This window comes from Passer domesticus, chromosome Z (genome assembly GCF_036417665.1).
Source record: "Passer domesticus isolate bPasDom1 chromosome Z, bPasDom1.hap1, whole genome shotgun sequence".
Taxonomy (NCBI): domain Eukaryota; kingdom Metazoa; phylum Chordata; class Aves; order Passeriformes; family Passeridae; genus Passer; species Passer domesticus.
The window spans coordinates 27,006,887-27,022,816 of NC_087512.1; the positions used below are offsets into that span (position 1 = coordinate 27,006,887).

The 15,930-nt window shown below is 37.5% G+C and overlaps 1 protein-coding gene across 12 annotated transcripts in view; it reads left to right on the forward strand.

The window, feature by feature from the left end:
- Positions 1-14,652, forward strand: part of ZNF366 (zinc finger protein 366) — a 35,810-nt gene extending 21,158 nt beyond the window's left edge. For 11 of the 12 annotated variants that reach the window (XM_064403400.1, XM_064403397.1, XM_064403401.1 and 8 more), the window contains 3 exons: positions 1,700-1,891; positions 7,562-7,736; positions 8,669-14,652. In XM_064403400.1, the coding sequence (XP_064259470.1) occupies positions 1,700-1,891; positions 7,562-7,736; positions 8,669-9,204 (903 nt within the window). In that variant the 3' untranslated portion in view covers positions 9,205-14,652. The remainder of the gene's footprint in view (positions 1-1,699; positions 1,892-7,561; positions 7,737-8,668) is intronic. The other variant, XR_010352386.1, reaches the window with a different exon arrangement.
- Positions 14,653-15,930: the final 1,278 nt, after the last annotated feature.

A 15,930-nucleotide genomic window follows, 5' to 3' on the forward strand; every position in this document is an offset into this window, starting at 1 on the left:
GTCAGCCTTAAAAAAGTACATGCAAACCCAACTTTGTTATAAGCAAGAATTCAATATAACCCCCTGTATTGCTTCCCCAAACTGGATTCATATCTCTCTGTTTCTTGGGGGTTTTTTTGGAATGACTTCTGTCAAATTTTGCAGAGCTGTATACCCACCACCCAATCTCAAAATTTTAAAAGATTATTTTTACTGAAACACAGTTCTGATACTTTGTTCCCTTACTTAGGAAGTATGTGCGTTTGTGGTGGACAGTAGCAAAAAAAAAAGTGCATTATTACTCATGCCAAAATCATCAGATTTTGAAGAATCCTTATAATAAGACGTTTAAAAAACAAAATAACCCTAAGAAAAATTCCCCTTTGTGCATATGTTATCCAGAGCGCCAGTTAATAGAAATGGACAAGCAGGATCATAATAGCAGTCAATTCCTATCAAGTAGCAGTCTTGCCTCTACCGACAGTGGTGACAGAAGGGTCAGCTTAGGGTACGAGAAAGCTTTGGAACTTTTCCGAAAAGATTGCTTCCAAAAATAGGAAAAATGCAGTTCCATTCAAGAAGCTCTGAAATTGACTATCCATTTTTACAAAAATAGTAAGAGAAGTCAAATCCTTTCACTTTAAAAAAAGTTTGCTTCCAGATTTGCATGTTTTTCCTTTAACATTTGAATTTTGGCTTTTACATGAAAAACATTAGAAATACAGAAAGCTACAGCACTTGAGTCTTATAGTCACATATTCCTTGAAAACTGCACAACCTCTACTTTCACATTTGCTTTTTCTTTTCTGCTTCATGCTTATAATTTCTGTTCTTTCTGGAGATTCCCTGCTCTTCGGATTTACCATGGAAGATTCCACTAATTGAAGATTTGGTAGGTTTTTTTGTCACAGGAAATTAAATGCCCCTGAGCCCTTAGAGAGCTTATGCTTTTTTGTCCACAGCCACAGGTGGATTCACCATTAATATAATTTATAGTACTTAGCTGACTAAACACAGCCTCATATCAGATGAGCAGACACTTGAAACTGGCGGCGATGTTCAGTTTTAGCTTTGTAATTAACTGTAAAAACCACTGGCAGTCATTTCACATCTTTTTGAAGAAGGGCTGTGGAAGGAGTAATTGCTCTCAGCACTTCACTGGTAAATCTGTATTACCTTCAGCAAGTTAAACTCTTAAGCTGTTTAGTAGTCAATTCTTTGATTTTCGTAGTATCTAAATCACTGAGAAGCTGACAGACCACATGGGTGTGAGTAAGGATATTGAATTATGCAGTAATAAATTGAGTGGATAGCATAAAAAGTGATGGAAATGCTCTGTAAACCTCATATAAAATGAAATCTTTCCATAGCGGTTACTGAAAATCACACCAAGAATAACCAGGTTTTTCTCTCTGCAGAAAATGTGAGATGTATAATCAATACTTAAGCAGTAGAGCAGGAGAGGGAAGCCCTGACACTGACTATGTCTGATCTATTTGAAAAAAGGCTTCATTATTTCATTAAGCTTACATTTTGTTTTACTTCTTTGCTTCTCAGAAGCTTGTAAGAATTTGTCAGGAGAAAATACCTTCAAAAATGTTAAAAGAGAAATAATTTATTATCGACTTTGCTAATGCAGAATGAATAATTCATAAGTTGCTGTACTGACAATTAAATTACCTAGAAAATTTTCCGCTACAGAATTTTTCTTTTCTTTCAGGGTGTGAAAGAGCACAAATGTGGAATTTGTGGCCGGGAATTTACTCTGCTGGCCAACATGAAGCGACATGTGCTGATCCACACCAATATCAGAGCCTATCAATGCCATTTGTGCTTCAAGAGCTTTGTGCAAAAGCAGACTCTCAAGGCCCACATGATTGTTCACTCTGATGTCAAACCCTTTAAATGCAAGGTGAGTGCATTTGGTGGCAGAGGTATTACCCTAAAGTATATTTCTCTGATATTGTCATCTTATCATATTAGAATTAGAATTACAAAAACATATTAGAATTAGAAAAACAAAACTTGCTAACACATGCTGCACTTGTATTAAAAAATTAACATTAACTAGTCTGATTTTCTTTCTTTATCCAGATTCTGCTTATGTAGCACAAAATAATGGAGATAAATGCCTGTGGTTTACTCCCTTTCCCTTCAGGATCATTCATCCTCACATAGTTTTGGAGGGGTTTTTTGCCCTGTGATTGTTTAAGTGTCACAGACATTTGAGGACAGTAAACATATCTGACATTTGCTTAGTACAAGCTTCCAAACAGAAGTTTAAGTGCTTAATAGCTTGAAACACTGACAAAAAACAGAAATCAAGTCATGCATCCTGCAGAGGATCATGAAAAAGCAGCAGCTACAATTTCACGCAGTGATGCTATGCAACAGTTTAAGAAAGGAGTCAGAACAAGCCACAGCAAAATAAAACTACAGAAGGGATTTGAATGGGTAGAGTGTAATTACCAGACTGGAATTCAAGGCAGGATATCAGTATGCGAACAAAACAACCTCTGAGACCACCTGGCCTTTCTACTATCCTGTGCAAATTCCAGTTTGCCACTTTCCCCCAGCACTGGAGGCTGGCATTCCCTTTCTATCTCTCTTCTCCTCCCTCCCCATAGACCTTTAAGACTTTATTGACCCTGCTTACTTCTAATATATTTCTTATTAATTATTCATATCTATATTCTTACTCAGTATTGGATGCTGCATAAGTTCTTTTGCTGCCTATCTGGTTTATTACTGTAGTCATACTTTACAAAGTCAAAGGCTGTAGATGTTTTCCCCCTTTAATTTGTTCTAAGATGGCTGTAAATACAGAGTGGAGCATATTACTTATGCATAAGTAAGTAAAGCCTGATTTGGAAGCGATTTCTATAACTCTTGCATCATATATATATATGGTATTGAATATTTTCTTAAAAGGAACTTATGAAGAAGCGGAGATGGATGAAAAATTTTAAATGGAATTATTTTGTCTTGAAAAAATGTAGAATTTCAAAATGTCATAGGAATATATGATATTCAGCACTAGTTTTAGTTAAAGAATACAGTAAATATAAGAAAACGTCAAAATTAATCTTTCTGACTGCATGATTTTTCTTTCTTAACTTCACAACATTATACTTTGAAAAACTAGCAGCAACGTCTTCCAACTTCAGTATTTTGTTTTATTTTAATGTATGTATTATGAAAGTAGTATGTTGTGTAGTACTGCTTACATTTCTTTCTGTTGATAAAATAATTAATTTTACTGAAATTCTTAGGGTGTAACAAGTCAGGTCTGCTGGAGGTTTTCATTCTTTGAGAACATCTGCAAACCAGCCTGTTGTTCCCATTTGGTTGAAGTCCTTCTCTGACTCCTCAAACTTCAGAAAATAATCTCAAATTTTGTATCAGATTTTGTGGGTGCAGTATGTAGACTTTTTGGTACGTGCAGATTAGCTGGAAGGTTGTGTTCAGCTTAGTGTTTGATGATGACAGACTATTGAAACTTGGAGAGGGCAATAGTTGGAACTGGGAAGTGGAGTATCACCAGTATGTTTTCCAGACAGTAACAAAAGCTCTACAGGAACACCTGTTTTTCTTATTTTTTTACTTTTCTGTCCCCACCCAGTGTTCCAATGAGGAAAGAAACAAGTAAGCATAGTGAATCTGTTTCTCATATGTTTGAAGGGGCATGAATCAGCATCATTGCCCCTGACAGTGAAGATTGCAACAATAAGCAGATGCAGAATCAAGAATTACTTTTTTGCATTAGTAACATCCTAACATTACCTCTCTGACAGCTCCCAAAGACTCTTGAAAGCAAATATTTCTAGCTGGTACTTGGAGGGTTAAGGCAATGACCAGATAGCAGCCTTTTGGCACCAAGCTCCTCCTCAGCAGAAGGAAGGATATAGCTGTATGAACAGCCTGCTTAACAATGGCTCACATGTCCCCGGGGAACAGCCTGCAAATAGATTTCATCTTGCTTTCTCTTGTACTTTTCAAAGCTTCCTGTTTTCTCACGGTCCTTTTGGACAGTTTACAGTCATTCTCCCTCTCCTTCTTTCTTTGAGGAAAGGAACACCCTTCTTATGAAGAAAAAAAAAGAAGAAGAAGAATACAAGGGAAAGAGAGCACAGCAGTAGCCTTTATACTTCACCGCATGCAATGGTTTTCTTTACCTTTTTCTCACAGAAAAAGAAAACATGAGCTTTCCTATGTGTCTAATCACAACTAAGCACATACTATCAGAAGTGAGGGAGTAGCAAATAGTTGTCCCTTCTGTTTCCTCACCCAGCTGCAGCCTGGATCTCTGTTTGATTTTCTGCTGAAGAGTGAACTTGTCTGTAGCATTTAAAGGCCTGAGCCTGTGTTGTCTTGTTTATTACTGTTTAAGAAAAAAACCCCAAAATCTGAAGACTTATGAAGGTATTCCAACAACTGGTGCAACAGCACTAATTTGGATTTGTAGAGAAAGGTTCAATGAAATTTACTGTTGCTTTTAGTGCTGAAGTAAGCAATGTTTCAGACCTCCAATAAAGGATGCAATGGATTTTTCTTCAGCCCAGACAAATATCTGCAACAGATGTTTTGAACACCATGTTTTTCCCCATCTAAAATATGTGTTTTTTAAACAGGAGTCAAAATCAAAGAAAATGTGAGAGAGAAGTACTTTGAGAAGAAACAAAACTGATGACAAATCTGGAAGGATGACACTTCATGTGCTGGCTTAGAAGGAAAAAATATAGGGTAGAACTAATGTAGACTATTCTAGCAAACTATACTAAACTCCATTTCATCAGCAGTGCAACTGAGTCTGTGCACAGACTTGCAGATGAACTTGCAGATGAACTGCAGACTTGCAGTTCTCTTCAAGGCTTTAATTTTATTTTGTCTAACATTATTTTGTTAGACAGCCTAACAGAAAGTTCACAAGTAAACTGTGTTTTTCCCAATATCCCAAGTTCTCTTGCATAAACTTCTCATCTCCCTGAGTGCTATGGTGCAGTGGGTTCTTCTGGAGCTCCTCCCATGGAACTGTCTCGGGGTCATCTTTTGCACTCTGCTTACAAGCCTGTCATGTCAGAGAGAAAGAAAATCTTGTAAAATTGTCTAGTTTGATCTGCAGACTCAAGCTCTTAGCTGTGTACTCCAGCTAGATTTGAATTGCAGTCTTCCAGCATACAAGTGAGAAACCTACTTCCTTTTACATCTGGATCATAGATATTCATCTGAAAGGTGTCTTGTGCCTTTTTGAAATGATCAGTAAAACGGAGATTATGCCACAGAGACCCATCATTCTGAAAAACAATTTTCCTGTCTGCATTTCTTTAATTTTTCTGCCACGCCTCTGCACTCTAGAACCATTTCCTAATGTCCCCAGAGGAGATTTCAGGACAAGAACACATTACATATCTTGAAGATGTGCCTGACTTTGGGAAATGGAAAACCCATCAACTTTATTCAGACACAGAACTTTTATGCTGTAAATAACCTTTACTGAGTCCCTGTCTTTTCAATAAGAAGAAAGAGAAACAAATATTGCATTGACAGAAATCAACTTAATGCTCCTTCTAAATAAATTTTAACACTCCAGACCTTATGAAGATAAGTGTTTGCATGCAGTACTAAAGCCACTCATCTACTTAACATGAGTAGAGAAGACCTAGATATAGGAAAGCAAGTTCTGGTGGTAACATATGTCAGCCATAATCAAGCAGATAACCAGAAGCCTTCAGCAAAGAGGTATTGGAGAGATATTATGGTTGACGTTCTTGTAGCAAGAGTAATGTTACAGGTTGTTCCAGCAGCTGTCAAGATATACTCAGCTGCTGTTACTCCTTGCAAATTTTCTGTGCTCATTAGTAGTCTCAGTAGATGAGAGTCTGATTCCTCCCAGCACTTTCTGAGGTATTTGGTGCTTCCATAATTCCTCTGAGTGTAAATAATCCTGCATATTAACTTTCTTTGAACATGAAGAAGACAGTATTCTTTCCTCAGTGGATGGATGACCCTTGGAAACAGCTATCTTACTTTTTCAAATTAATTACTCACTTTCAATGGCTATTCTTTTTTTCCACCAACTGTCTTGTCTAACACTTTGCTGATAAATTTATTTGCTAGAGTTTTCATTTTAGTAAAATCACAGACAGAAAAACACAAATGGACCTATGCAGCTGAAGCAAATAATTTTTTTAAAAAACAAGTGGATGTTTTCAGACTCTTTTGAAACACTGACTAAGCTGTAGTTTTTATTTTAAAACAGTAAACTTGCTAATTTTTGTGTTAATGAACTGATTCAATTTTCCCTCAAGAGAGGTCTTAAAACACAAAGCATACAGTACTCTTTTTCCTAGGATCCTTTCACTATTTATATTTCATCCAGATATTCCAGGTGATGACTTTCTGAATTTACATTTACAAGTTATTTATCAGTTCTTCTGCAATACCAAATAAGTAAAATCTGAATTCAGATTATACAAATAAATCTGGTGGAGTCATAGTAATTACTACTTATTAATTGTCTGCCAGATAGTGACCCTGCTAGATGAAGGTTTCAGTTACTCAGTAATAGTGATGCTGGTTCATATAGTAATATGAATAATTGAAAAAAAATTAAAATCCAATGATAAAACAAGTCAGGAAAAAAAATGTAGAAAGCAAGCACAGAAGTTTGCAAAGGATGGAAATAGCCACTTGAATGTGAATAAAATTATAAATCCTGATAAGGAAAGACCAAAAGACAAGTAAGACTGGATGCCTCCAATAGTGATGTCAAACTCTCATGTCTTAAGAATACATAAGAGTCCAGACTACAAAAGGACCCATCTAAATAAACAACAATGAATAAAACCCACCCGTATTGTTCCATCAAAGGAAGAATTGCACGATCAATGGCTTGAGCTGGCAGGAACATGCTTCAGGGAAAGCTGAGTCATTCTTGCAGCCTCATGACTGTTTAAATTGCAGCTTACTCTCCGGAGATACCGAAACACAGGAGTTGATAAACAAATGATGAAAGAATCAGCGAAAATAAGGGGGTGAACAAGAAACACAAGAAACCAAGGAATTGCTTTTTCTAGCTTTAAGAAAAATGTGCAGCCATTTAAATTCCGTTTAAAAAGAAATAATATTCTGCTTGACTGTTTCACAGAAACCCTTAATTAGTTTTATTTTATAATTCCATTCTTGCCTGACATTGTAGGTGATTAAAGGCTATATGTATAAACTACAAATGGAATAGTTCACCCGGGCAGAAACTTTTACTTTGAATCTCATTCAAGTCAAGAGCCTTCCAGATTACTCCCTTAAGTCTTTCCCCTCCTTACAACAACATTGACTGCTTTTGGGCAATCCTGGACTATGTGTGCTGATCATCAATATTAAGAGATGTCAGCACTTCAGAGGGTCTTAGATACTCAACCATATGTTTTTGCCTGTAGGATTTTTGATGGAACTTGGAAAAATATATTGCAGTCTAAAACTGTCAGAGTTTAAGTTGAGAAGTGTAGGTCCTCTTTCCTTTAAAAATGTTGTCCTTGAAAATACTGCTTCAAACTAATAATTTTCATTTTAACCATTTTTACAGCTGTGTGGAAAGGAGTTTAACAGAATGCACAATTTAATGGGCCACATGCACTTGCACTCAGATAGTAAGCCGTTTAAGTGCCTCTACTGTCCCAGCAAATTCACCTTGAAAGGAAACCTAACCAGGCACATGAAAGTCAAACATGGGGTCATGGAAAGAGGATTTCACTCTCAAGGTAATAATTTTCAGCAAGATTATTCTCTGTGAGATCTGAATATGCATATCAATAAACACAAATGGGCTTTGTACTACAGATCCACAAACTTGTGCCATAGATGCAACTGCAAGAGCCAGAATCCCATAAGCCTGTGAAGCTGTTATTAGCTATATTGCTATAGCATTACATGGCAGTGTTACATGTCCCAAATAAACCAAAAATTAATCCTAAATTGATAGAAAAAGAAAATCTGAAACACCTATGGTCCTTTCTCACAGCTTATTGGATTCCAGTCTGGAAGGGGGATGGAATCCTCAATGGATCTGCTTACGAAGCACTGCCTAGTGCATTGAGCTTTTCAGGTGATTGTTTCTCAGTGGATGAAAGGGGAAAAATGACGGAGAGTCATAGACTGCTGAGACTGTTGTGTTTAATTTTTAAAATATTAACTTTGAACCGTGGTGTCCATAGAACAAACACATTACCATATTTTTAGTCTCTTCCACTCCTCTGAAACATAAGATACAAAACCTGGGACTTGGATTCTTTAGAATCCAAGACTGTGATTCTTTAGATCCAAGTTTTATTTTAGAAAAAGAATAGGAAGGAGGAAGTGAGTAGGTTGATTGGCAAAATTCAGTTTACAAAAGGCCAGACAATTTCACTTTTCTTCCCAGCTGCATCATCCAGAGGCTGGCTGTATAAAACAATGTTTTGTGTGTCATAACCTGGCTGTGAAGTGTATACAATAGCACTCCTTTTTGCAGCATCTCGAAGGAGATGCCATGAGATGTAAACAATGAAGTACTTGGAGATAGCTGGATGGAAGACAAAGGTAAAACATGAAATACAAAGCCACCTCAGAATTTGGTTTTTTAGCCATGTATCAAGTAGTAAAATTTCCTATATATAATTTTTTCCTTTTCTCCTTCCCTCAAACCCACTGTAAGGTTTTGGAAGAGGAAGGATTGCTCTGTCCCAGACAAATGTCTTGAGAAGCTTGGAACAGGAAGAGCCATTTGATCTATCCCAGAAAAGCCAAGGGAAGGGAATCTCATTTCATTCTGATGGTGAGAGTGCCAAGGGAAGCTCATGCCAGGAAGAAGAGGAAGACAACTGCTATGAGGCAGAGCAATACAGCCCTGCCACATACCATCATGATGACAGCAAGCTGTACATGGCTCAAGATCTCTCTGGCAAACCTGAGTGCATGATGAAGGACTTCAGAGAGTCCTACTGCAATGACAAGGAAGAGGTGTTAAGTGAGGGAGGACTGGGGAAGAGAATAGGAAATGCAGACAAAGAGGAGAGATGTGGAGAGGGAGAGCTTACAAACAACAAAGAACATCTCGGCTTTAGATCCTTTGAAAAGGCCAGACTTGGTCACTCTCTCTCTGATTATGTGTATTTCAAGCACAGGAACAAGAGCTTGAAAGAATTGCTGGAAAGAAAAATGGAAAAACAAACAATGCTTATAGGCATTTAAAATGGACATTTTAAATACAGCTGGAAAATGGTAACATAATGGTAACATAAGATTTTAACATGAATTGTAAGCTACTAAAGCCTGGAAGTCTGTAGTAGTATTTAGAAATAAATAAGCCAAATTATTAAAAATAATTTAGGGTAAAACACATACATTAAAAGAATTAAGCAGCTTGAGGTTACCAAGAGATGTAATAGATCTTGAAAAATAACACTTTAATATTTATCCATTTAATGTATAACAGACAATGGGTTGGGTACAGAAGTTTACTTCCTATTATATGGGGATAGATACTTACATCCAATTTTCTACTTAGCAGAAAGCAACATACTTTAGCATCTGATTTATTATCTGACTGAATATATATGAAAACTTCTAACCATATGCCTCAAAAATACCTGAAAATACAAAGTATTTCACATTATAAGTCAGAATACTATTAAACATGGCATGCATGAAAATGCTATCAACATTCAGAACTAACACAGTCCAGACACTTTGTTTTACTGAAGTGACTCTTAGTGCAACTACTTACAATGAGAAATGTGAAACAAAATAATAAGAAAAACTAATGTCTTGGGAGTCTGTAAAGGACAGTTCTGTAAGACTTTGAAAGGACTGGAATTTATTACAAAAGTTAGCTCCCTGGCACAAGGAATGCTCATGTTTTGCTGTGTTTCAGCCAGTATGGGAATATTCAGAAATTCTTGAAGTGAAATAGCATAGATTGTGTTAACATTTTGTTCTGCTGCCTACTTGGACCAATACCTGTACAGGGCAGCATCAGCATGCAGCATTCACAATCTTGCCATAGTTACACATAACACAGTCATTTAATAGAAAAAATTATGCAGCTTTACCATTTATCTTTTCAGTTTATCATTACTAGTAAGGATAATTTTGAAATACACAGATCTGGTCAATTTTTGTTTCAGAAGGTAAAAACTACCCTTATAGAACAAACAGTACCTCACAGAGAAAAGCCTTCCTCTTATTAAAGTCAGAAAACTTCTCTTATTAAACACTTCTTGAGCAGTAGGCTGCAGGCCTTTCAGACAAATTTCACTCATGCTGTTATTATGGAGTCAAACTCAGCTTTTCATCCCTGATTCCCATACAGTTATTGTAACCGATACGGGAAAAGCATATTCCATTAAACTTTTCACTAAACTTTTCATTAATTACATGAATACTTTGAACAGCATATTAGTTCCCATATCTTCAAGAAAGACAAAAAGCAGCCCTGCATCATTCTATTGCTTATGTGGAAATAAAAATTTAATTAATCATAAAATTTGTCCTTTGTACTTTGGACATCCCAGCTCAAAAGGTTAAAATCCATATATATGGTACATCTCTTCCAAATATTACTTCCTTCTTCACTTACCTGCCAAGTTCTTGATTTGAAATACATTGCAATCATGCTCTCTGTATTGCAAGTTATAATTGAATATAATAATCTGCTTTTATGGCTTGCTAAGACAAGTCATGTAGCTGTAGCTCTCTGCCCCTATAAGAAAACACACACCTCTCCAATTAATGATCTTCATGTCTACCAGTTAAGCAGCATTCACAGGACAAAGTCCTTATTTCTCATATAACTGGGTTTGTGTAGTACAAGGCTATATACAGTGTTTTCCAAGGCTACAGGCAGTGTTCTCCTTTTTCAAGGCTCAAACCAAACATGGTATAACATATGCAGAAATTCATGCAGAAAAAGCTGTTGGTAACAGAAAGAGTAACATCCAGGTGACTCTTCTAAATTAATTCTATGTCCGATGTACATATTTTTTAAAATAAAAATGTTATGCCAGATTGAACTGGAAGATAGGTCACTTTAGAATTTTATAAGTCTTTGAGGTGTATTCTAGAGGTACATGGTAATGTTTTTTCAGGGATTAACTGTTCTATCATAAACATTGCTCTTCCTTGCTTTAGCTGTAAGACAATGCCTATTAAAAAAGTAGCCATCTTTCTTTCAAGGTAGACATTGTGGTCAAGCAAAAAAGTAAGGAAAGTTTAAAAATAATGAGTGTAAATGTATTTCTTATACTATAGGGGAAATGATTGGGTAGAAATTCAGCACGGTCTAGTGGATGGTCCCTCAGAAATAGGAGCAACTCTTTCCGTTAACTTCTTGGCACTAGCTTGTCTCTACCAGACAAAAGCTCCCATTTGAGCATGTGTGCAGCCAAGAGCTGGGAGTCTCTAACGGTTAGAATTGTCTCCCTCTTGATGGTGTAGTTTCCAGCTGTGCATAGTTCAATACCAGTCCACTCCACATTTCCAGATATATTAGTTCACATGATAAAAAGAAGAAGCAAGGAACTGTGAATCTCTTTGCAATTTCTAGAAAGGTAATCATACAGGTGGGTGGAATTTAGCAAGTCCTTCAGTCCTGTGGTGTGTAAAACAGGAAAGTACACAGCCCTTCCATTGCAAAATCTTGTCTATTAATTGGAGAATGCTATGGGACAGCTAGACAATCCTTATCAAGAAAGAAACAAAGAATTACATATCAATTGCAGTCCAGACAAATGGAGCGAAGGAGACATTTTCAGCAGAGTTCAGCTCCCAGCCACTAATATCATAGGATGTATTCTATCTGGGCTTCAGCAAAGCCTTTCATACTATCTCCCATGGCATTTTCCTGGAAAAGCTGACAGCTTGTGGCTTGGGCGGATGAACTCTTTGCTTGGGTGAAAATGTGGCTGTGTGGCCAGGCCCAGGGAGTGGTGATTAATGTAGTTAACTGCAGCTGGCAGACAGTCACCAGTGGTGCTGTCCAGGGGTCAGTATTGGGCCTAGCCCTGTTTAATATCTTTATTAGCCATCTGGATGAGGGTATGGAGAGCCCCTTCAGTCACTTTGCAGATGTCACAAGCTGGGTGAGAGTGCTGATCTGCTGGAGGGCAGGAAGGCTCTGCAGAGGGATCTGGACAGGCTGGATCATGGGCCAAGGCCAGGGGTGTGAGGTTCAACAAGGCCAGTGCTGGCTCCTGCCCTGGGGTCACAGCAACCCCAGGCAGTGGCACAGGCTGGGGCAGAGTGGCTGCAAAGCTGCCACAGGAAAAGGAGCTGGGGGTGCTGCTGACAGCAGCTGAACATGAGCCAGCAGGGCCCAGGTGGCCAAGAAGGCCAATGGCATCCTGGCCTGGACCAGCAATGGTGTGGCCAGCAGGAGCAGGGCAGAGATTGTCCCCTGTACTCAGAACTGGTGAGGCCACACCTCAAATCCTATGTCAATTTTCACTCCAAGAAAGACATTGAGGTTCTGGAGCCTGTCCAGAAAAGGGCAACAAGTCAGACATCCCTGGAGATGTTCAAGAAATTATTGGATGTAGCACTTAGTCTAGTTGACCAGTTGGTGATTGTTGAAAGGTTGGACTTCATGATATTAAGAAGTCTTTTCTTACCTAAATTCTGTGATTATGTGATTATGCAACTGCAAAAACTATGTCTACTGGAAACATGCAGACTGGAGTTTCCTTTCTGACCTTGTAAAAGAATGTGCCATATGTATCGTTAGGAAAGGAAGACAGTTCTGGGTTGTCTAAATGGTTAATCCAGACTCCTTCAGCACACTCACTGCAGTCAATTTACCCACTTCTGCAGGTGCAGTTGTCACTGGAGCAGAAGTACTGGACAACCAGATACAGATGGCTAGAAAAGAGTCCCAGAATGGCGATACTCTTTGCAAGTAATTCATAATGTGAACCCTTTTCCATCGCATTTTACTAGAAAGCAGAATATTTCTTCACAATGAGACTTTGAGATTCTGCCCAGACGCAAAGTCATACTAAGATAATTCTTAAACACGCAAGTCTAATTCATGTCAGAATAGTAAAAGCCTAATTTAAAACTATAAGTTATCAATAAGAGAAATTACAAACAATATTATTACTGAGATAAGAAGACAGTGACAGGTGACCCAAGCAGTGGTTAGGAGATGACAGTCCTCCCTACTGTAGAACATAGTGTAGATGGGTCTGAGACACTTGTTACAAAGAGGCCTCAAGGAACAAATTAAAAGTGAAATAACAGCCTTCATTGTGAAGCACCTTGCTTTTCAAACCTAAGTTATTTTCACACTATTTACATTGGCACTGCTTTGGGAACAGACAGTAACAGCCTTTGCTTTTTAATAGCTTTGAAAATGCTTTATAGCATTCAAAATTTGCTCTCATAATGAAGCTATTTCCCATTTGTAATTTTCAAGGGATTAGCTTCCTTATTTTGCCTTGTGTAGAGGCTCAGAAGTCCAGTAGAGACACTGCCTGTGTCCTGGACATTGGGGGATATATTTTCTTCTTTTTCTCTTTCCTAATGTGAGTTTATCTATCGTCTTCTAGCTATGCTGTGGAAAAAAAAAAAAAAAAGTCTTTATCTTACTACTATTCAATATTATGTGGGTTTTCAGTTTATGGGCACACATAAAACTAAAGCCCAGTCTCCACCACCTTTCTGTAAAAGCACATCTATACCATTTCCCTGCATTGTTTATACAGCCTTGTTTCATCATTTCAGAGAGCATTACAGCAAATAAGAATGGCTACAAAGTTGCACAGCTGAGATGCTTCCAGAAGTCAGGCTGAAGAAAAGATAAATTTGCCCTACGATAAAGAGTTTGGGCAAGTGAAGGCATGTGGTTAATTTAGTTAGGGGCTTTTCTGATGTTGAGGGTAGCAGGGAGAGTTCTGCAAGACACTTTGGAGCACAGAGTAGGTGGAGGAAAATCCAAAATCTGGGCTAGTAAAGTTTAAGGGTGAAGATAGACAACATATTTACAGGGAAAGTGAAGTTGTATGTGACCTTGGAGCAAAGGGATTAACTGTTTTCAGTCTGGTAATAAGGGCTCGGCCATCTCGTTGTGAAACTGAGTTTTTCTGGCTGCCAGACAGCCTTCACTTTGTGACAGAAAAGCCAGGTGCTCTGTGTTCAGAAGCTCAAAGGGTAAAATACTTTGTGATTGATATCATAATTAAAGTTTATCCTGTGCTGTTTCCTGTAAAACAAGTTACTGGAAAGACCAAGTAATGCTACTGCACCCACCTTTCTACAACTCTGTGTTTGTCTACTACCTATTCTTTGATTTCTGTCTTCATATGGTGCTGCTGGACTCTGCTGTTTTGAGTGTACAGTTAAGAAGTAATATAAGTACGTATTTATTATTCCTAGAAGTTTTAATCGTTATTAACAGTTTTGAAAATGTCATGTCTGCTTAGCTGAACAAGATGTAACAGAGCTAACATTTTGTACTCCTAACAGATTTTTCAAATAATATGTTGCATATTTATTTCATGTAGAACATTGAGTTCTTGTTTAAAGCCACAGCTCATGAAGTGAACCAACTATATGTGAATCTTTAGTTTCTGGCTTTCTATTTCAATAGTAAAAGCATGTATGATGTATTGTATTAATTTAAGCAAATAAATATGTACTGGAAAAGCTGCTGTACTTTGTATTGAAATGGATATGGAGTTTTTGGCATTCTTGGTATTTTATATGGCAAATGCCTGGGTTTGGTCTGACAAGGTCATTCTTCTCTGAGCATCACTGAAGAGTGGTTCTTGTAAAGGGAAGGCTAAATCAATGATGGAGGACCAGTTAGAAGAGAAGAGCATAAGAGCTGCCAGGTCTTTTAAGGCAGTGAGATAATTTTATTATTACAGACTACACGGAGGACATAAAAACTGCCCTGGAGTGATTATGGTATTTGTCAACTTGGCTTCACACAAGCTAAAAGAGAAAGATCTTTTTCTTAGAGGTTTTTTAAAGAACTGCATTGTGTAAAAAGAGAGGGAAAAACAACCAGATGTATTGTAAGATTGAAGTTAAGAAAATAGAAATACCATTAGATCTTAAGGAATAAGCAGAAGATTGAATAAGACACTTAATGTTACTTTTTCTAAAGGAAAGGGTCACTTTTAAATACTAATTAACCTCTTGAATTTGTTTGTTCAAATGAGATCCTGATTGAATTGGCATCATCAGACATCACAGAGAGAATTTCAAACTTTTTGAGCATAGAGAAAGCAACAGGAATGTTTGCTATAAGATAAATAATAAGATATTCAATACATGCTGGAGGTGAACACCCCCCCCCCCTCCCCCCGCCTCCAGAACTAAACCTTTGGTTTTTTCACCATTTAATTTTGTTTTTCCTGATGCTTTGATGGTAGGTAACACCTACTGTCAGGATTATAGACTACCTCTACACGAAGAGGATGAAGATGTGTTGGAGAGTGACCTAGTTCATTCCCATGTATCTCAGTATAAGTAACTCTTGAAGTTTCTCCTTTGTCAGTCACAAAAATATGATTTAGAAAAATTTAGAAAAATACATGTTTGATATTTTTCACAAACTTCCTCTTCAACTTAGTTCAAAACTGAGCCATGTTCACTTAAGTTTTAAATTACATTTTCTAACCATCAGAAATTAATTAGAAGAGAGAGCCTCTCAAATGTTCCTGGGGGGCATTTCTGTGAAAATGGTGACATCTTGAAAGGTTCAGAGTATCTAAAGTTATGGAGACAAGCAAATTATCACACAACCTTTTACCAAATTTGTCCCATTAATACACTCTTAGGCTCGTGTGGTGTGATACAGTTGAATGTATTTGCCCGCTGGCTCCTAAAGTGAAAATCTGATCTAAAAAACACAGGCAGGATGTCAGTAATTTCAACATTTGGTAATGATGAAACACACTGCTAATGCTGCTTCGA